The sequence below is a fragment of the Suncus etruscus genome, chromosome 3 (assembly GCF_024139225.1).
Source record: "Suncus etruscus isolate mSunEtr1 chromosome 3, mSunEtr1.pri.cur, whole genome shotgun sequence".
In the NCBI taxonomy this organism is placed as follows: domain Eukaryota; kingdom Metazoa; phylum Chordata; class Mammalia; order Eulipotyphla; family Soricidae; genus Suncus; species Suncus etruscus.
Window position 1 is genome coordinate 2,927,659 of NC_064850.1, and position 24,107 is coordinate 2,951,765.

Here is a 24,107-nt window from a genome sequence, read left to right on the forward strand (position 1 = left end):
CAGACCTCAACTTGTTCTCTTCGGAAGAGGGGTGTGTGCTGATGGGGCCTCAAGCTAAAGGATCAGAAGGAGAGGGATGAGCAGCAGACTGGAGTTTCTGCCTGAGGCTTTCTCAGTTTCTATAAGGCTGATGCAAACAGTTTTTTTTAGCTAAGGATGGATTTGGTAGGGAGGGGGGAGCAATATAATAGATATAATAAATGAAGCTTTATTTATTTATTTTAGTGAATTCATTTTAGCACAGTCCTGCGAAAAGAATACGTTTTAAAATAATAAATAACAAGTTAAAATAATAATTTCAAAGTAATGAAATGTATGTTTATATCATACATAATAGATACGAAGTAATAAAAATAGATTTGTATTTGGGTATAATTTCAAATTAATAAAAATATGTACATTTGTGTATAGGTATATATAGATATGACTTATAATAGATATAATGTAATTTTAAAATAATAAAAACATAGATTTGTAGATAGGTATAATATAATCTTAAACCAATAACATTATATGCGTTTGTATATAGATATAATAGGTATAATTTGAAAATAATAAAAGTATAGATTTGCATATAAAATAATTGTAAATAATAAAAATAGATTTATATATAAACATCATACAGCTATGATATATAATAGATATGGTTATCAGTAAGTTTAAATAATAAAATATAGATTTTTATATCTAATACAGAATAATGACACCTATAGATTTATATAGGTATTCGATAGCTAGCTGTCATATGTAATAGGTCGTAATCAGACTCCTAGTTGAGGGAAAGGAGCGCTGGCTTCCCCAAGCCACCCACTGTCAAAGCGCTGCCCCAATGCCTTCCGCCCTCCCGGTGCCTACGACTCTGCGCAGGCGCACCCCTCCCACTCCCGCTCCCACTCCCTCCTCCGCCGTCCTTTTTCCCAGAACCCTCCGCGTCTCGCCGGCGGCCTGAAGACCGCGGAAGCAGCTCCGCCTGGAACGCCGTGGGCCGCGCGGCGACCCGTGAGACGTCCCGAGACTGGCCGCGCGGCAGCCAATGGGGAGCCGCGATGCTGGCGCGACGCGCGTGCGTGCTGCGTGACGCGCTTGCGTGCTGCGTGAGGCGCCTGCGCCGTCCGTCCGCGCGTCCGCTGTCTGATCGGTGGCCTCGCCGCGCCGCGCCGCTCCGCGCCATGAGCTCCATCGGCACCGGGGTGAGCGCGGCCCGCGGCGCCTGTGCCGCGGCGCGTTCGCGGTCGGGGGGCGGGCTCGGGGCCGCTCGGGTCGCCCGGGGCGCGTGGGGGTGCGGCACGGGGGGCCGGGGACGGCGCGGCCTGCGTGGGCGTGGCGGGCGCCGCTGAGTCACTGCGGGGAGCGGAGGGCGCGGAGGGAGCGGAGGGCGCGGGGCCGGAGCGCGGGACCCCGAGCCTCTCCCGGAGTCTGCGCCCGCCCGGGCCCTGCCTCCCCTCCGCGGGTCCGTTGCGCGAGGGCCCCGCTGCTCCTGCACGCTGGAGGCCGCGAGGCCTTGCGGGTGGGTCGCGCTGCCTCGGGGCTGCTTGGCTTCCCGGCACACACACGCACACACGCAGACACACACGCACACACACACGCGCACACACACACTCTCTCTCTCTCTCTCTCTCTCTCTCTCTCTCTCTCTCTTCCACAGAGCAAGAGCTGCACACACACACACACACACACACACACACACGTCTCTTAATTTTGGTTTCTAGGTTGTCCTTTTTATTCCACATAGCAAGAGTTGTTCCTATACACACACACACACACACACACACACACACACACACACACACCCACACACACCCTCTGGATTTTGTTTCCTAGGTTGTCATTTTTATTCCACATAGCAAGAGTTGTTCCTACACACACACACACACACACACACACACACATACACACACACACTATTCTTCCACATAGCAAGAGTTGTATACACACACACATCTCGATTTTGGTTTTTACGTTGTCATTTTTATTCCATATAGCAAGTTATTCCTACACACACACACACACAATTCTTCCACATAGCAAGAGTTGTACACACACACGTCTCTTGATTTTGTTTTCTAGGTTGTCATTTTTATTCCATATAGCAAGTCATTCCTACACACACACACACACACACACACATTCTTCCATATAACAAGAGTTGTACACACACACACACAGGTCTCTTGATTTTGTTTTCTAGGTTGTCATTTATTTATTTATTTATTTATTTTTGTTTTTGGGCCACACCCTGTGACGCTCAGGGGTTACTCCTGGCTATGCGCTCAGAAGTTGCTCCTGGCTTCTTGGGGGACCATATGGGACGCCGGGGGATCGAACCGCGGTCCGTCCTAGGCTAGCGCAGGCAAGGCAGGCACCTTACCTCCAGCGCCACCGCCCGGCCCCTAGGTTGTCATTTTTATTCCACATAGCAACAGTTGTTCCTACACACACACACACACACACACACACACACACATTCTTCCACATAGCAAGAGTTATATACACACACACAGGTCTCTTGATTTTGTATCCTAGGTTGTTCTTTTTTTTATTCTTCCACATAGCAAGAGTTGTTCCTCCACATTCAAAGCTTGGACTCGGCTGGCATGATGAAATAACAGTAAAGCCCTTCAGGCTACTGCTTCCTGTGCCTTGCCTTTTATGTGTCTGGTATAATACTAAATATAATACTTCAGAGTGTCACCACCCGCTGGGATTGGTTTGGATCATTGTACGCATGGAAATAATGAATGACTTTGGAACGGATTCATGGTGATCAAAAAAAATGAAAGTGAAAAAGAAAAGGGGGCCGGAGCAGTAGTACAGTGTTCCGATCAGGTGATTGATGGATGGCCTTGCCTGTAGCCAACCCTGTCTGATCCCTCGCATCCCTGCTAGGTCCCTTGAGCCCTACTTGGAGTGACTCCCGAGTGGGATAATCGCAGAGCATTGCTGGGTGTGGCCCCCAAACAAAACAACCTCCGAAACAGACAAAAAATTTCAAAATGAAAACAACAACAAAACCCTGTCATTGTCAGCTCCAGTTATTCAAGACAGCTTGAAAATGAAGAACTTAAAGAACGAGATTTTCTTTTTTGTATTACTACATTGAATAGCATGGAGAAATAATTTAGTATTTGAAAGTCCGTGGCTCTTCATCTTGAAAATGTCTCATGACCATCTTAAAAATCATATCTCGGGGCTGGAGAGATACCATAGAGGCGGGCCGCTTTGCCTTCGCAGCTGACTCAGGATGGACAGGGGTTCGAGTCCCGACATCCCATATGGTCCCCTGTGCTTGCCAGGAGCGATTTCTAAGCGCTGAGTGAGGAGGAACTCCTGAGTACCGCTGGGTGTGACCCCAAAACAAAAACAAACAAAAAATATATATCTATGTGCTGGAGCGATAGACAGCACAGCCAGTAGGGCATTTGCCTTGCATGCAGTCGACCAGAGTTCATTATTCAGCATCCCATATAGCCCCCTCCTCTCAAGCCTGCCAGGAGTAATTTGTGTGTGTGTGTGTTGTTGGTTTTTTTTTTTTGTTGTTGTTGTGTATGTATGTTTTGTTGGTTTTCTTTTGTTTTTTTGGGCCACACCCGGTGACACTCGGTGACACTCAAGTTATTCCTGCCTATGTGCTCAGAAATCGCTTCTGGCTTGGGGGGCTATCTGGGATGCCAGGGATCAAACCAGGATCAAACTATCCTGAATTGGCTGCGTGCAGGGAAAATGCCCTACCACTGTGCAATCGCTCTGGCCCCCAGGAGTAATTTCTTTTTGGTTTGTTGGTTTTTTGGGGGAGGCGGTCACACCCCGTGGCGCTCAGGGGTTATTCCCGGCTCTGCACTTAGAAACCGCCCCTGGCAGGCTTGGAGTTCAAACCACCGTTGGTCTCCGGTCAGCCACTTGCAAGGCAAATGCCCTACTGCTGTGCTATCTCTCTGGCTTCATCCCAGGAGTAATTTCTGAGCGCAGAGCCTGGAGTAACCCTGAAGTGTAGCTGGGTGTGGCCCCAAAACGAAAATATATACGTATATTTTTCTTTTTGTTTCATTTTGGGTCATAGGCGGTAATGCTTGGGTTACTACACAGGCTTTGTCTGCACGAGTCACTCCAGGCAGTGTTCAGGGAACCAAATGGGATGCCAGGGAATCTTAACTCACGTTGGCTATGTGCATTGCAAGACCCTACCATGTTACTATCCCTCTGGCCCAGCCAGTGTGCCTTAAAATATTGACTCCCATGCTAATTACCTCATGTAATATTGTTTTACGAAATGAACTTTTTCTTCTACATGAAGAAATTCTGACTTTATATAGTTTTCAGTAGCAGAATCTGAAGTTTCTCATATGCTGCTCTGACATGCTTCTTCAGTTTTCTGATGACTATGTCGTTTAAAGGGGGGAAAATCAGGTTATATCGCCAGATATATGCTTATAAACAACTTATTGTTGCTTTTTGCTTGTAGTATGACTTGTCAGCTTCTACATTCTCTCCAGATGGAAGAGTTTTTCAAGTTGAATATGCCATGAAAGCCGTGGAAAATAGCAGGTAAGAAACATTCTTTTCCTTGAAATAGTATGGGTTAGCCAAGTATTAAATCTTTCCCCATGTTTAATGGGAGGGCACACCTCGTGGTGCTTAGGCTTGACTCCGGACTCAGTACTTAGTACAACTGACAAACCTTGGGGGACTGTTTGGGTTCCTAAGGATTGAACCGTGGTTGGCCCTATGCAAGGAAAGCACCTTACCCACTGTACACTGTAGCTCTGGCCTTTCAACAAGGATCTCTTAATTTGTTCTCATCTGCTACATTTCAGAAAGTGTAGAATTGCTAACATACTTTACTGAATTCCCTGCCTTTACTGGTGTTCTTGTTTGTTTGGTATTTGGGCCACACCCAGCTCAGGTTACTACTGGCTCTGTACTCGAGTTACCCCAGATGGACTCGGGGGACCTTATGTGGAACGATATTGGGTCTCAGGGCAAATGCCCTACCCAATGGACTATCACTTTGGCCCTGTTTTTTGTTTGTTTGTTTTGGTGTGTTTTCGATTTTATTTTGTTTTTTTTGGGGTGATACCTTTCTGTGCTCATGGCTTACTCTTGGCTGAGATCACTTCTAGAGGGTTTCAGGTGCCTATATATGATACCAGAGATGATACCAACCCAGGTTGGCCACACACAAGGTAAGTTCCATTCCCTACCTGCTGTACTATATCTCTCTGATCCCTGCCTCTTTTTTTTTTTAACTTTAATGCACTAAAATGATTCCATATACCTTATAGCTCATTGACAAATTTAATTAGTCTTTTATTGGTAACATTTTTCTGTCAGTTATACTTCTGTCATCTTTTTAAACAGCTGTGTGAAAATTTTATTTTATTTTTTTGGTCACACTTGGCAGTGCTCCGGACTTGACTTATTCCTGGCTCTGTATTCAGAATTCAGTCCTGGCTGGCTTGAAGGACCATATAGGGATTGGCCACATGCACTGCAAAGTATCTCCCCTGCGATACTATTGCTGTGGTTCTGTATGAGATTTTTGGGGGAGGCACTTCCTAAGAAACATAGCATGTTCAGCTTCAGGGCTTCTGGCTCTGTGTTTACTCCTGAATGAGCACAGGGTTTGTTCCTGGCGGAGCTCTAGTACCTAGGCTAGAACCTGGATTAACTGCAAGCAAGGTGAGCTTCGTATCTGCTGAACTATATATGACCCCCTAAATTTTAATTTATAAAATTTCATTAAAATTACTATTTCTTTTTGGGCTGTGCTCAGGGGTTAACTCCTGGTTTTCTGCACTCAGGGATCTTTCCTGGTGGTGTTGGGGGACAATTTGGGGTGCTGGGAATTGACTGTGGATTGGCTGTGAGCAAGGCAAGTGCCCACTCTACTACTTTTCCCGACCGGCATTGAAAAAATTTTATGTTTACTATGTACATGCTTGCAGAAAACCCAACTGAACAAAAAATAAAAAGAACCATTATCTTTGCGCTCTTGATTTTGGTAATAACTATTATATATTTGGTCTTTGGGCTATAACCATCTGTGTGTGCCCGGGCCTGCTTTGGCCCTATGCTCTGGTATCACTCTTGGTAGGGCACAGGTGACCAAATGTTGTGTCGGGTATTGAAACAGGTGTTGGACACTTGCAGACAAGACAGGCCTCTTAACCCCCATACTGTATTACATCTTTATTATTCAGCATTTTGGGGATCCCACGTTCTGATAGTGCTGGGGTACCACATGCAATGCCGAGGTCATCCGGGGTCACCCTATGCAAGGCAAGCTCCTTCTCTCCTGTACCATTACTGCAGCCTTGTGGGTCCTTTATTTTTTATTTTTCCTCTTCCTTTCCCTTGTTGAAATGACTGGGCTAGTGCTCTTGTCACTTCAGCTGAGGTGCTTGTTGGGATTCAGACTTAGTTTTTTGAATTGTTATGCGCTTGCACATTCTGGTGGTTGTATTATTCATAGTTCTTTGTAGGAGGTTTTGTGCTCACTGAGGTTCCCAGTGGGGATTGCATTCTTCAGCAGCACACAGAATTTGTATAAACTATCAGTCGCAAGAGAGATTATTTGGAATAAATGCAAATAACATTGGAAATATTGAGGATGTACAGGGGGTAAAAAGAAGACATGATTTAGGAAAAGCTGTACAACATGTTGAAAGGCACAGAACTACCCCCAAGTTTAATATATGTATTTTTGTCGTCTTGTGATTGTTGTTCAACCAAGCACTAGGGGGTCCCAGAGCTTGGCTACTTAGGATGGAATTGGCCTATAAATTATTGATCCACACATCGGAAAAGCTAAAACCTTAGTTACCCAGGAAGTAAAATGGGAGATTTTTGACAAAGTGCAGTTCTAAATAGACATTTAAATGAACAAAGCAACAAAAGGAAAAGTGAAATGATGCTATTTTTGGCTGCTGCAGCCTTAGGTCATGGATTTAGCACTGATGTAGGTCATGCAGAGCGCTGGGTACTGCCTGGGACCACTCCCTCTTCTCCCAGTCAGAGAGGCCCAGGCAGCCCTGCTGATGGAGGTGGATCCCATACATCCTGGCAGCTGCACAAGGACCTGGGCTCTTGAGAAAGACTTTATTTTGATTGGTTGGCTGATTGATTGGTTTGGGGGCTATACCCAGCGGCGCTAATGGCAGTGCTCAGGACCATATGGGATCAAAAGCAAGTCAGGTGCATGCAGGGCTGTAGTTTCTTCAGCCCAGTTTTCATTTATTTATTTATTTATTTATTTATTTATTTATTTATTTATTTATTTATTTATTTTGTTTTGCTTTGCTCCTTGGTGCTAAGGGCTTCCTTCTGGTTCTGTTCTTGGCAATTATTCCTGGTGGGGCTTGGGATTGTGGTACCAGGGATGGCAACCAGATGAGCTCCATGTGAGCTCTGAGCACAGCTGTGTGTGGCACTCTTCCCCCCAAAACAAATCAGAACAAAAACCTAAATGTTGGGCCGGGAAGGTGGCGCTACAGGTTAGGTGTCTGCCTTGCAAGCGGATGGACCGCGGTTCGATCCCCCGGTGTCCCATATGGTCCTCCCAAGCCAGGGGTGATTTCTGAGCACATAGCCAGGAGTAACCCCTGAGCGTCAAACGGGTGTGGCCCAAAAACCAAAAACCAAAAAAAAAAAAAACCTAAATGTTACATATTTCAGTGGGTTTTATTTCTTAAGTTAGTTTAGTGTTTATTTTCAGTTATAAATTGCGATATCCTCTTGTTTCAGTACAGCTATTGGAATCAGATGTAAAGATGGAGTCGTCTTTGGGGTTGAAAAATTAGTCCTTTCTAAACTTTATGAAGAAGGTTCTAACAAGCGACTTTTTAATGTTGACCGGCATGTTGGGATGGTAAGATCATATGTAAAACTCTTCTTTTTGCATTGTAATTTCTTATGAAGTAATTGCAATATATTAAAATAGATTATAAGAACTTTTTTAGCATTGAGGCAAAAGTACATCAGAGAGCAGCCTCTGAAGTAATCAGTTACTGGCTTGTGATGTTTTCTATCTAAAAGAAATACAGTATTTTTATAATATTATATAAAATACCAAGTGATTTCAGAATAGGGTGAAGATTACAGATGTGGCTCAGTGGTAAAGTACTTGCCTTGTATGAGACTTGTGACTGAACCTTAATTTCACTGGAAAAGAGAAAAAGGAGAAAAGGGAGAAATAATGTGAAAAAAGATTTTGGCAGCATAGTTTGCCAGGTCAAGGCAAACTTGAAGAAGCTTTACATTTCCAGGGTTTTTTTTGTTTGTTTGTTTTTGTTTTTGCATTGCTTATGAAAATTACTGTCATACTGAAGAAATGATTTAAAAAATGTGTCTAAAGGGCTAGAGACAGAGTATAGCAGGTAGGGTGCTTGCTTTGTATGTGGCTGACCTGGCTCAATCCCCAGAACCACATACTGCTCCCTCAGTCTCTGCCAAGAGTGATCTCTGTGCACAAAACCAGGGGTAAGCCCTGAAGACTGTTGGATCTGACCCCAAAACAAAAAAAGGACATTTTTAGCATAAAAGCAGGTTAGCGGGCTTTTCTTTTAGCCACTCGTGGTACTCCTCCCCTCCCCTTGTTTTATGCTTTGTTTTTGGACTGCACCTGACTGCTTAGGGTTTATCCCTGGGTCTGCACGAAAGGGATGAGGGAGAACCCCCTGCTGGTGTTTGGGATGCCCACGATTGAACCTGGTCCAGTTGACAATCTGTAAGGCAAGTCCCTACCCACTATACTACTCTGACTTATCAAGTAAAGACCAATCCTAGAGAGGACCGGTGTTTTCATTATTTTTTGCTTTATTTTTAATAATAATATAAGTAGGGAAGACAGAGATTTTATTATAGATTATGTCTGGATGCGGATAATAGAGTTACACTTGGAAGTTGTACTTGGTAGATTTCCAAATTATAATTCTGTACTCAAACAGCAACATGCCAGAATGCCTTGTAAGAACTTGAGCCAAAAATTTATTTTTGATGGCGATGCTTGTTGCACTTGACTTGTAATAGAACTGTGTTTATTAAATTGATTCTTTTTTTTTTAGGCAGTAGCAGGTTTGTTGGCAGATGCTCGCTCCTTAGCAGACATCGCAAGAGAAGAAGCCTCCAACTTTAGATCTAACTTCGGCTATAACATCCCACTGAAAGTAAGTTGGTAACTTGTTGAGCATTCTGAAGAGTAATAGGAGCTTATTAAGAAGCCCTTCTGTTTCCTTCCCTCAGCATCTTGCCGACAGAGTTGCCATGTATGTACATGCATATACGCTCTACAGTGCTGTTCGACCTTTTGGCTGCAGGTATGACTTTTGAGGAACTAATTTATATCTATACTAACGGTATTTGTTTCCCCTTAAAAGTACTGTTACTAGGAAATATTAAGGCAGTGACTTTTTTTAAGATGTATATTTGTGGGAAAGATATAACCAGCAAAGCTTAGTGTGACTTCCCGGTGGAGTTCGGTCATGAATCTAGATTTGGCCAAAATAAGTCATTGATTAAAACGATTTACCAAATGTCTTGAGTTCTTGTTGCTAATTAAGTTTATAGAAAGTAAATTTCAAAAAAAAAAAAAAAAGAAAGTAAATTTCTTAGTTGTCGATTGATCTTTGAGTTTATAAGTTGTATATTTAAATGACTAAGGAGGATAGATGTTAAGAGACTCCGGAAATGGTTCTACTAGATTATTGTAGGTGCGGACAAGTGCCTTACCTGCTGCGCTGTATTATGGCCCCTGGCCTGTTATTTTCTGTAAAAGAGATTACACTTCTTTTTTCCTTTTTGGGGGAGGGATGTCAAAGCACTTAAGGGGGGTGGGTCAGAAGCTGTCACCCTTATCTCCCTGGGATCTTCCACAGCAGTACAGCTGCAGGGCAGAGCTTGGGGAGACCTCTTTTCTATTTTCTTGTTTTTGTTTTTTTTGGGGCCACACCCAGTGACCCCAGCTCAGGGCTTACTCCTGGCTCTGCGCTCAGAAAAATTGCTCCTGGCTTGGGGGACCTTATGGGACATCCCGAGGTCTGTCCTAAGCTAGTGTGAGTGAGGTGGACGCCTTACCACTTGCGCCACTGCTCTGGCCCCTCTTTTCTACTTCTAAAGGAATGAAAATCAATTTTAGAAAACCTGAAGTAAGTTCATATCTTAATTCAGTAACCTGATGGCCTAATCCAGATTCCTGAACATAAAAATGTGCTGAATTAATTTAGACTATTACAGAAAAATACCTAAGACTGCCAATGAAGATGATGAGCTTGTCACATTCCCTGTCCTCAACATCAGGAATTTTGCCTGCTTGGCTCTGGATGTTTGTGGTTCTTGATAGGTCCCTATTCAGTCCTCTTTCTTTGTTGTATTTCCCATCAATGAGTACTCTGTGATCTGCTCTACTGTCTCCTAACAAATACAAACAGTGGCCAGGGAAATAGTCCAGTGGGTAGGTCGGATGCTTGCCATGGTTCTGACTGGGAATCAACCCATTTCTAACACACCATCTAGTCCTCTGAGGTGAATGATCTCTGAATGCAGAGCCCGGGAGTAAGTCCTGAGCAAAAACAAAACAAAAAATTCAAGGAAAGTTTAATACGAGTTAAAGTTTTGAACAATTTCAAGTGTTAGTTTTATAAGGAACTACCTTATCAGAGTAGTTCTTATGAATTATAGTTAATATGTTAAGTTTATCTGTAAAAGTATAATTGCAGGGGCTGGCAAGGTGGCGCTAGAGGTAAGGTGTCTGCCTTGCAAGCACTAGCCAAGGAAGGACCCCTGTTCGATCCCCCGGTGTCCCATATGGTCCCCCCAAGCTAGGGGCGATTTCTGAGTGCTTAGCCAGGAGTAACCCTTGAGCGTCAAATGGGTGTGGCCCGAAAAACCAAAAAAAAAAAAAAAAGTATAATTGCAGATTATTGCTTTTTAGTTTTGCTTTTATGCCAAAAAGAGCCATAATTTAAAGTATTAAATTTTCTGCAGTTTCATGCTCGGGTCTTACAGTGCGAATGACGGTGCACAACTTTATATGATTGACCCATCAGGTGTTTCATATGTGAGTAATCTTGTATTCTCTGCGATTCTTTTTTCTAGTTTAATAGTCTTTCTGTAGCACTTAAAGTATTTATTGGAATTATATGAAGTTTCTCTAAAATTCACTTAAGTGACCAGAAAGATAAAAATAGAATAAAATGGAATTCAGTAAAAGTGACGTTTTATTAACCAAAGATAATGAATTTTCAATATACTAGTTACACAAGCTGCATACTGAACATGCTTTGGATGTAGTATTTCCTTTAACCCTATAAACATTAGAATGTCTTAATGAATTTACTGTGTTCCTTTTTAAAATGGGGTTGCTTGGACTTTCCACTACCTTAATTGTCTTGGACAGTTTTAGTTCTTCCTTCTCCCTCCCTTCCTCCCTCCCTTCCTCCCTCCCTCCCTCCCTTCCTCCCTCCCTCTCTCCCATTTTTCGGTTTGGGGGCCACACCCAGTGGTGCTCAGGGGCTACTTCTGGCTCTGCACCCAGAATTAGCTCCTGACAGGTCTTGGAACTGAATTAGGATGCCAGGGATTGAATCCAAGGCCATTCCGGGGTGGCCATGTTTGAGGCAAACGCCCCATTGCTGTACCACTGCTGTGGGCCTCTTGAATTTTTTTTTGCTTAAACAGGTTTTGCTGTTTTTTTTAAGTGAGCACTGTATTATTATTATACATAAATATAAATTAACATCCCTATCTTAAAAAACTTTGTTAATAAAAAATGAGATTTAACATTGAACTCAAAATCTTTCTCTTAAAAATGATTTTTTTATTTGGGGCTAGGGAAATAGTATGTAGCAGCCAGTGGGGATCCCACAGCAATGTCAGGATTATTCCTGAATATGGAGCCAGGAGTAACCTCTGACCATCTCTGGGTGTGGCCCCAAAACAAGACTTGCTTGAAAAATGTTGGCCAGAGCGGTAGGTAGCACAGTAGTAGGGCATTTGCCTTGCTTATGGCCAACTTGGGTTCCATCCCCAGCATCCCAGATGGTCCCCTGAAACTGCAGAACTAGGAGTAACCTGAGTGCTGCCAGGTGTGGCCCAACCCTCCCTCCAAATGTCCCTAGTTTATGAAATGTACAATAAGCTTTGAATATTCTAGATATTTCTAGGATTAAATTGGAAATTTCTTGAGCCTCTTGGTGTTATTAAAGTATTTTTCATATATTATTTTTGGTCAGTAATTATATTTTGATGTGTGTTCTTTTGAATAGGGCTATTGGGGCTGTGCCATCGGCAAAGCCAGGCAAGCTGCAAAGACAGAAATAGAAAAGCTTCAGGTAACACATTTGTAATATTCTGCATGTCTGAAAAATTGCTATTAAAGATTTTATTATACTGTAAATAATCATTTTGTTCAAGGATATTGTGTGGTTTGCTGTTTCAAAAAGGGGCTTTCTCAAGTTACTAAGATATATTACTTACAACTAAAAAAGAAATATGGTGACGTTGCTGGGAATGTGATTTTATTGGAAGGGGTTTGTGTGAGCCCTTGGGTTCGATACATCATGCTTTAGGAGTGGTTTCAGGGCTGGAGAGATAGCATGGAGGTTGGAGGTAAGGCGTTTGTCTTGCATGCAGAAGAACGGTGGTTCCAATCCCAGCATCCCACATGGTCCCTCGAGCCTGTAAGGAGGAACCCCTGAGAACTGCCGAGTGTGACCCCCCCCAAAAAAAAAAAAAACAAAAAAGAGTGGTTCTAACTTCAACAATAAAAAAATTTTTTTTTGGCATATACTCTTTCAACACCAACCCCATCAGCAGTGTCAACTCCCATCACACCCTTTTCTGGAAGTGAAAAATCTTTAATGCACAACTGGTTACACATTTTCTTATTGCTAGAAAGACAAATTAAAAGATTACTAGAAATTAACAAAATTTAAATATTTTATGATATCTTTATTTAAGCACTATGATTACAAACATGTTTGTAATTAAGTCTTAGTTTTAGTTTTTGGGCTATACCCAGTGGTACTCACGTATCACTTCTAGCAAGCTCAGGGGACCATTTGGGATGCTGTGGATCAAACCCACTTGGCTGTGGCAAGGCAGACACCCCAGTGTGCTGTGCTATCGCTCTGGTCAAAAATGAACTTTTTAAAGAAGCTATTTGGTAAAATCGCAAGGATGTCAAATGTATACCTTTGAGCTGTAATCTGGAAACTACAAATTTCTTATATAGTTCCACAAATCTTTGAAACTCATTTGTGGTAGTACTGTTAGACTTCAGTGAGAATTTTGGTGCTTTGGCCCTATCATTTTCTCTGAAGTATAGCTGTTGGCAAAGGAAATCTATTTCCATAAAGACTATACTCTGTGGGGCCGGAGAGATAGCATGGAGGTAAGGCATTTGCCTTGCATTTAGAAGGTCAGTGGTTTGGGCCCGGAGAGATAGCACAGCGGTGTTTGCCTTGCAAGCAGCCGATCCAGGACCAAAGGTGGTTGGTTCGAATCCCGGTGTCCCATATGGTCCCCCATATGGTCCCCCGTGCTTGCCAGGAGCTATTTCTGAGCAGACAGCCAGGAGTAACCCCTGAGCACCGCCGGGTGTGGCCCAAAAAAAACAAAACAAAACAAAAAAGAAGGTCAGTGGTTCGAATCCTGAGCCTGCCAGGGGTGATTTCTGAGCATAGAGCCAGGAGTAAACTCTGAGCGCTGCCAGGTGTGACCCCCCCCCAAAAAAAAAAAAAAAAAAAAAAAAAGACTATACACTGGAGCTGGAGAGATGTTACAAGATTGAAGCGCTTGTCTAACACACAGCTAGAACTAAGACCCTGGTGTGACTCTGAATACCACATGTGTTCCCCTGCCTGAACACCACCAATGGATGGCCAAACCCAAAAGCATAAACAAACCCACAGACTGGACTCTTGCATTTAGATAAAGGGTTATTCCCTGGCACCACCATTATCCATATGTAAATACACTGTCCTATAGTTTCCTTTATTTATTTATTTTTTGAGCCACACCCATTTGGTGCTCAGGGGTTACTCCTGGCTAAGCACTCAGAAATTGCCCCTAGCTTGGAGGGAACATATGGACACGGTCTGCTTGCAAGGCAGACAGACACCTTACCTCTAGTGCCACCTCACCAGCCCCAGTTTCCTTTATTTTGTTTAAAAAAAAAAAAAAAAGCCTAATCTTTTTCCTTCATTCCTATCTAAAGTATGTTCCTATTTTGTTTTTACTACTCAGATTTTCTTCTATGAATGAAAATTTCCTTTAAAATGTGCTGATTTTCCTTTTATTTATTTATTTATTTATTTATTCATTTATTTATTCATTTATTTATGTTTGGCTTTTGGGTCACACCCGGCAGCACTCAGGGGTCATTCCTTGCTCTACGCTTAGAAATCGCTCTTGGCAGGCTTGGGGGACCAGATGGGATCCCGGGACACGAACCACCGTCCTTCTGCATGCAAGGCAAATGCTATCTCTCTGTGCCCCATTTTCCTTTTATTCATAAATTGATTACCTTAATACTGAAACCATTCATCCATCCCATTCCTCTTTATTCCATTTTGCTGCTGCCATCATGTGTTGGCTTTGGGGAGTGGGATTGCCACCTACATAGCTGTGGCGCTCACTAGAATCATGTACTTTAGTTACGGTACCAGTTATGTGTGCCCAGTTATAGCACCAGTTATGGCACCAGTGACAGTGCTGCATGGACAAATGTTGGGGATATGAGCTATCGTGGAGGATCAAACTCAGCCTCATATTTCTAAGCTTGGCATTCTACACGGAACTATGGAGGAATCCTATGCCAGTCCCTCCATTTCTTTGCTTTTTTGTGTCACACAATGTGGTTATTCAGGACAACCGTAGGCTCTGCTCTCGGGTCGTTCCTGGCAGGTTGGGGTGACCTTCTGTGTGTTGGGGATTGAACCCACGCTGTCTGTGTGAAAGGCAAGAGCCCTACCCACGGCGCTATCGCCCTAGCTCCCACTCCACGCATTCCTTGTAGCTTAAAAAGTTTTCCTGCAGGGGCAATGCCCCTTTCTGCATGGACGGTCACAGTTCACTGCTTGAACCAGTGCCATATCCTACTTGTTCCGTCAGAAATGGCCCAGCTCCCCTACTTAACTGTAACAAATAGCCAAGCCACCAAATTTGTTTCAGGTCTCTGAATTCTGGAGTGTGCAGCCACTTGCAGGCTTGTGACAGCTCAGACTCAGAATTCTAGACTATCCCAGGAAATCTGATGAGAAAGTCACATGGTCAAGTAGCAGCTCAGTGAGCCGGAAGTGTAACACAGAGGCTCATCAGCACCGACTACAGCTCAGTGAGCTCTTAAGTTGGCTTTTGGAGCGCCATGGAGAGATAGAGCAGCCATTTCAAATGGCCCTGCTTTAGTTCTCATTCGGTTGCCTTTGTGTTGTGACCAACCATGTCAAGTGTGCTTGTGGAGGTGGATGGAAATCGGGCACACTGGTAAAGGGAAGTTCTCACTGGTGGTAGGATTTGGACATTTTTTTGTTTTTGTTTTTGGGCCACACCCGGTGACGCTCAGGGGTTACTCCTGGCTATGCGCTCAGAAGTCGCTCCTGGCTTGGGGGACCATATGGGATGCCGGGGGATCGAACCGCGGTCCGTCCTAGGCTAGCGCAGGTAAGGCAGGCACCTTACCTTTAGCGCCACCGCCCGGCCCCGGATTTGGACATTTAATGCCTGAAACAACTATATTATGAAGAATGATTTAAGAAAAAAAAACCTACAATAAGATGACCTGTCACCGTTGTGGTAAATTGCAGCAAGGGGAAAGTGTTCAATCATGTATTAAGACTCTATTGGAAACTTGCTTAACCATTTATTCAACCTTGTAAAGCAGGTTTCCAGAAAATATTTAGTGCTTGACTTTTGGGGAGGGGGGTGTTTAGTGGTGCTTTTATGCCATGCCTGGCTTTGCTTGGAGCTTATTAGGGGCTCTGAGTTCAGGAATCATGCCTGGATTACTTGGGGACCATATAGAATGGCCCTTCTTATAAGCCAAAGTACTTTATCACTGTTTTCTTTATTGCCACAAAACTTTGGCATATGATATCATTATTGACCTATAAAGCTTAATTCATGTTTAATATATATTTTGAATATCGAGGGGCTGGAGCGATGGTACAGTAGGGAAGGCTCTTGCCTCGAGGTGTCTGACTCGGTTTTGGTTTCCCCAAGCCTGCCAAGAGTGAATCCTGAGTGCAGAACCAGGACTAAGACCTGAGCAGTGCTGGGTGTGGCCCAAGAAACAGAAAAATAATCACAGGATTTCTTTTTGGGCTTTTGGACCATCCCCAGTGATTGATGCTCAGCGGTTACTCCTGGCTATGTGTTCAGAAATCACTCCTGGTTTGAGGGACCATATGGGATCCTAGGGATTGAACCCAGGTCTGTCCTGAGCAGCCGTGTGCAAGGCAAACAGTTATCGCTCCAGCCAGATCACAGGATTTCTTAAGATTTTAAGACCAAGGAGAGATAGCAATTAGGTAAGGCATTTGCCTTGCATGCAGAAGGACAGTGGTTGGAATCCCGGCATCTCATAGGGTCCCCCGAGCCTGCCGGGAGCAATTTGTGAGCATAGAGCCAGGAGTAACCCCTGAGCACTGCTGGGTGTGACCCAAAAACCAAAAAAAGAAAAAAAGTAAGTAAATAAAAAGACTAAGGTCTAAGCTCAACCATGGGTTAAACACAGTGGCTAGTGCAATAACGTGAACAGAACTCATTCTTTTTTTTTTTTTTGGTTTTTGGGCCACACCCGTTTGACGCTCAGGGGTTACTCCTGGCTATGTGCTCAGAAATCGCCCCTGGCTTGGGGGGACCATATGGGACGCCGGGGGATCGAACCGCGGTCCGTTCCTTGGTAGCGCTTACAAGGCAGACACCTTATCTCTAGCGCCACCTTCCCGGCCCCAGAACTCATTCTTGACTCCACATTTAGTCATTTCTGGGCTAGACAAATACTACAGTGGTCAGGGCACTTGCCTTCCATGTGGCTGACCCAGTTTTGATCCCTAGCGTCCCGTATTGTCCATGAGTCCTCAGGAGTGATTCCTGAGTGCAGAAACAAAAGGAAAAATAATATTTTGTTCCTTTCAGTCACATAAGTCATGGTTGTGCTGGTGTGATGTTTCCTTTTGTCTGGTAATTAAATTAGGAGAAACAGGCGTACTAAAAATTCTTGCTAAGACTGAAGAAAGTCAGGTCAGCTGGAAAATACGCCCCTAATGATAAGTTCTGAATCTGAGGTCAGCCAAGTGATGACTTACTACAGGGGGTTTGGAGATTTGGGTAACACCTGGTTGGCTTTTCTGTGTTTGTGCTTAGGAATCACCCCTGGATGTACTTGGAAGGGGTGTAATATGTTGTTCAGGATTGGCTGAATGCAAGGAAAAGTGCCTAATCTCTTTTAGCCCTGCACAAACATTTAAAGTGTTAACATACATACATAAAACATTTGAAATATCTTGCAAAACTTATGTATTAAATGAAATCCTGTATAGGCTATTTGTAGCACCTGCAGTATATAAATTCAGACTGACAAGGAATTATCTTCTGGTTTATTTTTTGGCTACACTAGGCAGTGCTCAGGAGTTACTCCTGGCAGACTCAGGGTACCATATGGATGCTGGGGATTAAATCGGGGGTGGAGGTGGGGGGTGGAGGGACTGAATCTAGGTCAGCTGTGTGCAAGGCAAATTAATGCCCTACCTGCTATAGTCTCTCAGTGACCCCAAAGGAATAATTTTCTACTAATTTTCAAATATTCACCAGGCACCTTGTGGTTCCCTGAACATCCATAATAAACCCTGAGCAGTGTCAGAGAGTATCCCAAAACTAACCAACCATTCCAACAAAACGCGGCTTAGTTTCTTTAAATTTTGGGTTTCCTTCATCTGAGAAGCCATTCCACCAAAACGCGGCTTAGTTTCTTTAAATTTTGGGTTTCCTTCATCTGAGAAGCCATTTCAAGTGAGTCCACAAAAGTCAGAAGTTAAACAGTGGAAAGAAACAGCCTTTTTTTTTTTTTAAGGCTTTAATCTAATTAACAATTATCTTATTTTTGCAGATGAAAGAAATGACCTGTCGGGATGTTGTTAAAGAAGTCGCGAAAATGTAAGTTGCAGTTTTCCATACAGTAGCTCAATTATTTTACTTGAACACATTTAATCTTAAGCAGTAGTGCAGTAGTACAGCTGCTTTGCACGCAGCTGACCCAGAACAGACCTCAGTTCGATCTTCGCCGTCCCACCCCAGGCCAGTTGCGATTTCTGAGCGCAGAGCCAGGAGTAATCCCTGAGAATCATCGGGTGTGGCCCAAAAACCAAAAATAAAAATTTTTTTAGGCTGTTTGGCTTGAAAGTAACTCAGGGCATGTTTTCTCTTTAAAATATCTCTAAAAAATAGATTCAATGGAATTAACAATTTAGAGTTATTCATGATTTGAGTTTCAGCATACACTGCTGCCTTTTTTCTTTACAACACTGGTTTGCAGTACTATTACTGAAGCATATTCCACAGACCACTTTACCTTTCAGGAAAGTTTTCATCCGAACTGACCACTTCCTGTTATGTTTATCATAGTTGGTCCGTTCCTTATCCTAACCCTCCTCTTCCCACTGTGGCAAACTGTTTTGTTTTATTTGGTTTGGTTTTTGGGTCCCACCTGGCAGCGTGCAGGGGTTCCTCCTGCCAGGGGTCCTCAAACTTTTTAAACAGGGGGCCAGTTCACTGTCCTTCAGACTGTTGGAGGGCCAGATTATAGTAAAAACAAAAATTATGAACAAATTTCTATGCACACTGCATATATCTTATTTAGAAGTGAAGAAACAAAATGGGAATAAATACAATATGTGGCCCGCGGGCCGTAGTTTGAAGACCCCTGCTACGCTCAGAAATCGCTCCTGGCAGGCTTGGGGGACCATATGGGATGCCGGGATTCGAACCACCGTCCTTCTGCATGCAAGGCAAAAGTGCCCTCCTGCCACGCTCTCTCTCCAGCTTGCCAACTTCTTTCAACAAAGTATTCTCCAGTTTGTTTCTATCCCCACATTAGTGATATGATCTGTTTGCCTCTCCCTTGACTCATTTCAGTCAGCAGGAGACTCCAGATCTAGGCTTGATCAGATTTCTTGACTTCTTAGCTGAGTACTTCTTTGTCTGTATCATAACTGCTCTTGGGCACTTGAGTTGTTTCTAGATTTTGGCTCTTGTAAATAATGCCCCAACAAACATAGGCAGTGCAAAGGAACCTTTTGAATCATGTGTTTGGCCTCATGTGGCATGACTGGATTATATGGAAGCTTGATTCCTAAAGATACTTGTATTTTCCATAATGGCTGGAGAGTCAACATTCTTATCAACAGCGAATGAGGATCCCGGGGCGTAATTTTAGAAGGTGAATTCAAATATTCTTAGAGGAAGATGGGTTTCGAGCCAGTGAACTTGTTTCGGTGGTAGAAGGCTGATTGAAGATGAGTGAGAACAGTCTCGTGGACCTCTAAGGGGATTCACTTGCTAACTCTCAGTTACATATCTCAGTATCTCAATTACAGGAATAGTAACTTTCAATTTTTATATTATGGGGTGGGAGATACCTCAAAGGCTGAGAACAGGATGCATGCAGGAGATTTGATTCAGCCCTGAACACGCTGGATATGGCCCGCAAACAGAAAAAAACATAAGCTGTTCCATTCGCTAAGATACATTAAAAGTTCTTTTAAGGGGCCGGAGCAGTGGCGCAGGGCATAAGGCATCTGCCTTGTGTGCACTAGCCTAGTACGGACCACAGTTCGATCCCCCAGCATCCCATATGGTCCCCCAAGCCAAGAGTGAGTTCTGAGCGCAGAGCCAGGAGTAACCCCTGAGCATCACCGAGTGTGGCCCTAAAACAAAACAAAAAAAGTCCTTTAATTAGAAGTTTTAATAATCAATATAAAAATTTAATACATTAAAACTTCTTTTAGTGATTCAAGTTTTTTTTAATAAGATGAGCAAAGGGACAAGAATGATAGTGCAGTGCAGTGGATTGGATGATTGCCTTGTCTTGTAGGGTTCAATCCCTGGCACCCCAGGTCCTCCATTTACTGCCAGGAATAATTCCTGAATAGAACCCAGCTGCAAATTTGGGTGAGAGCACAGATGCCAGAACGAAGATGCAAATTTGTGTACAATGGTCAGAGTGCTTGCCTTACAGCAGCCAATCGGGTTTGATCCCGGGCATCTCTCGAGGTCACCTGAGCCTGTCAGGAGTGATTTTTGAGTGCTGCCAGGAGGAACTGCAGTGATTATCGTTGGGTGTGGCCCAACCCCCCTCCCCAAGTGGAAAAGGCTGAAGAGAAGAACGCCTGCCTATGTAACGGTGACAGTGAGCAACAACCAACTAAGCTTGGAATTATATTTCAAAATTCATGATTCTTGATCCAAGAATGCAGGCATTTGGTATATATTTATTTTTGGTATTTGGGCCACACCCACTGACGCTCAGGGGTTACTCAGGGCTATGCACTCTGAACTCCTGGCTAGGGGACCATATGGGATGTCCGAGGATCTGACCATTGGATAATTTTGATTTTAAAAAAAATAGCACAGTGTTAGGTCATTTGCCTTGCATGTGGCCGACCCAGAACAGACCGAGTTTGATCCCTGGCATCCCACATGCACTCCCGAGCCTGCCAGGAGTAACCTGAGCACTGCTGGGTGTGGTGCGGCCCTCCCCGACCCCCCCTCAAGTTCCAGGGCCTACATAATACCATGGGGTACTGGAATGATCCAACAGGGCAGCCTTGCCTGCAGTAGCGTGCTTTGTTTGCGTCAAGGCAGGCAACTTAGGGAAGGACACTGAATGATTGTTCCACAGCCCCGTCTCAGGAAGTGGGCAAGGATGTCTGAGTCTGGCCTTCGTCGTGTCCAAGTACAGAAAAGGGCTAACAGGCAGGCATTTTATTCCTAGAACCACACGGTCTCTTACGCACTTTCAACCGTGGGGTGGTGGTGGTGGTGGAGGGGATGATAGCCAGTTAATAAGTGGTATAAAACATACTTAAAAAAGCTTTAGGTGGGGCCGGAGCAATAGCAAGCAGTAGGGTGTTTGCCTTGCCAAACCAGGAAAGACAGTTATTCGATCCCTGGCATCCCATATGGCCCTCTGATCCTGCCAGGAGCGATTTCTGAGTGCAGTGCCAGGAGGAAACCCGAGCACGTGGGTGTGGCCCAAAAACAAAACAAAACAAACAAATGAAAGCTTTAGGTAATGACAATTCAAACCTCTTCACCCGAATCTTTAGTTTTTTTTATATCTTTTATTCACTTCTTTGAAACACTGTATTAAAAATGGGCATTAGGGGCCGGAGAGATAGCATGGAGGTAAGGCGTTTGCCTTTCATGCAGAAGGACAGTGGTTCGAATCCCAGCATCCCATATGGTCCCCTGTGCCTGCCGGGGGCGATTTCTTTTTTTTTTTTTTTTGGTTTTTGGGCCACACCCTGTGACGCTCAGGGGTTACTCCTGGCTATGCGCTCAGAAGTCGCTCCTGGCTTGGGGGACCATATGGGACGCCGGGGGATCGGACGCGGTCCGTCCGAGGCTAGCGCAGGCAAGGCAGGCACCTTACCTTTAGCGCCACCGCCCGGCCCCCAGGGGGGGCGATTTCTGAGCTTAGAGCCAGGAGTAACCCCTGAGGGCTGCCAGGTGTGACCCAAAAAAAAAAAAAATGGGCATTAAAGTATATTGGATTGTTTTGTTGCTTGTATGGTCTGCGTATTGTATTGTCTTTTGCCATTAAGGGGGGCAGTAGTTGGTCCACGGTGGTTCTCGGGTCACTGAGAAGTGCTTTGGTACCATAGACAATTATGCAAGGCAAGATGCCTCAAAGAAAGAGGGGCTAACAGGGATGGGTGTGTGTGTGTGAACAATGTCTTAAGTGAATATATTCCTCCTCCTTCTGTTCTAGAATTTATATAGTGCATGATGAAGTCAAGGATAAAGCTTTCGAATTAGAGCTCAGCTGGGTCGGTGAATGTAAGTCATTTTTAAAGTATGTCACAGAAAATCAGATGTACAAATAAAATGAGTCGTCATTCCTGTCACTAGAGCACACGGCTTTCCAGGAGTGCTCCCCTTCATGAAACCAGTCCTCCTCCACTCTGCCGAGTTCCAGTTCCATTGTGTATAGTGTTGCCTGCTACTGTATAAATGGAATCTTGCAGGACACTTGGTTGGCTCTGCTGTGACAAAAGTATACGAGGGGATCTGTCTCAGTCTTGCACCCCATGTCGTCCCTCAAGTACCTCCAGGAGTAATTCCTGAGTACAGAAACAGAAATAAACTCTGATGAAAGCCTATGTGACCCTCCCACCCCATTAACCCCCCCCCCCCAAAAAAAAAACCCACAACTAGATAAGATGGTTGCCTTTCATGGCTGACCTGGCTTCAAGTCTCTTAATCCCATGCAGTCACCAGAGCCATCAGAAGTGATGTCTGAGCAGACCATGCAGGCTGCCCAAGTTTGATCTCGTGGTTCTTAAAGCACTTCTGGGCGTAGCCCGAACATGGAGAAAGAAACCAGGTGTGCCCACAAAATTGTCACCTACCAGAAAATATATGGTCTAGTAGAAAATGCTAGAATAGATTTACCAAGTAATACCCGGAGATCAAAGATCTGCTTATTAATGAGTAAAATGAATGCTATTTGCTTTTTATCGAAACATCTTTATTCTCCACATATCCTGTAGCTATAGAAATATATTGAGTTGCTTAAAAAAATCATAATATGCATTAATGAACACTCAAGATAATAGCATAACTACTGCTTCCATAAAATCTCAATTTATGCTAATCAGATCTGTTAAAACAATGAGTTTAAAGTATCTCCCCCAGATTTACAGTATTTTTGGATTGGTATCTTGATTTGTATTCTGTACAGTATTGCAAATAACCTATCTAGTTTTTACTTCTAATTTACTGAAAATATATCTCACCCCACAGTAACTAAGGGAAGACATGAGATTGTCCCAAAAGACATCAGGGAAGAAGCAGAAAAATATGCTAAGGTAAGCCACAATGTGATACGTTTTTTTAGCTGAGTCTTATGGAACAGGGACTTGGTCAATATTTAACGACTGAGTTAAGCTGTAAGGAAAGACTTTTCTCGGCTATCCTCAATGGCATAAAGGTGCCCTGGGTCCAAAAGTTTCTGTTAAAGGTTAAGGATATTGTCAGAACATTCATACTAATTTAGTAATTGTTAGAACAAAAATAATTCAACTTATATGTAATGAACCAAGTTAGGAGTGTTCTCAGTTCACTTGGATGCCTTACTGTTTGTTAATTCTTGGTAGGGATCAAACTCATGGCCAGCAGTGCTCTTGGTTATATAAAGGATTTTATTTAATAGCAAGTACTTAATAGAATTCAGATTCCAACAGATTTAAAATGATTTTTTCTCTTAACAGGAATCTTTGAAGGAAGAAGATGAATCAGATGATGATAATATGTAAAATATGTAGCTAAATTTACTTCAGCATTGTTACCTTTTCAGTTTCTAGTAACAGTCTTCTGTAAGTGTCTGGCCCTGTGGATTATTATATGCCCCATACCATTTTCATTAAATTTGTCTTACGATTAGTGTTTTACTATTTGCTTGCTTTGTGGGGACAACTAAGTGTGTAGCAATGAAATTTAGTTTCTTAAAAGTACTGTGAAAAAGGTTTTTCTGAATTTGTTATTCAGATTGTTATTAACAATGTAAGGTTTTGTGGAGAGGGGCCAGAGATAGCATGGAGGTAAGGCGTTTGCCTTGCATGCATACAGAGTCCCGGCAACCAAAAACCAAAAAAAAAAAAAAAAAAAGGACCCCAAGTTTCTATTAGGCCATGGTGTAAACCCACCGTCTTATTTTGAAAAGAAAAAAAAGAAAAACAATCTGAAGTCAGAGTGAAACTTTGTATTGGGTTCAGGCCAGTTTCTCACATTTTACATGGAACAATTTCCTCTGCTTTCCCTTTTCTTTTTCATTCTTTGGAAACAACCACAGCCAGCAGTGCTTCAGGCTTACTCTTAGCTCTGCAATCAGTGCT

At 43.4% G+C, this 24,107-nt stretch overlaps 1 protein-coding gene across 1 annotated transcript; it reads left to right on the forward strand.

Annotated features, from left to right (window-relative positions):
- The first annotated feature begins 1,120 nt into the window (after positions 1–1,120).
- Positions 1,121–23,655, forward strand: PSMA3 (proteasome 20S subunit alpha 3). The gene is made up of 11 exons (XM_049770481.1): positions 1,121–1,190; positions 4,460–4,542; positions 7,741–7,864; positions 9,060–9,161; positions 9,238–9,311; positions 10,978–11,050; positions 12,258–12,323; positions 18,101–18,147; positions 21,983–22,050; positions 23,017–23,081; positions 23,484–23,655. The coding sequence occupies exons 1-11, from the start codon at positions 1,170–1,172 to the stop codon at positions 23,526–23,528; spliced, it is 768 nt and encodes a 255-aa protein (XP_049626438.1). The 5' UTR covers positions 1,121–1,169; the 3' UTR covers positions 23,529–23,655.
- Positions 23,656–24,107: the final 452 nt, after the last annotated feature.

Coding starts and splice junctions, on each gene's coding strand:
- PSMA3 (XM_049770481.1), top strand. CDS start 1,170: ATGAGCTCCATCGGCACCGGG. Junction 4,543..7,740: donor AAAGCCGTGGAAAATAGCAG/GTAAGAAACATT, acceptor CTCTTGTTTCAG/TACAGCTATTGGAATCAGAT. Junction 23,082..23,483: donor AAGCAGAAAAATATGCTAAG/GTAAGCCACAAT, acceptor TTCTCTTAACAG/GAATCTTTGAAGGAAGAAGA.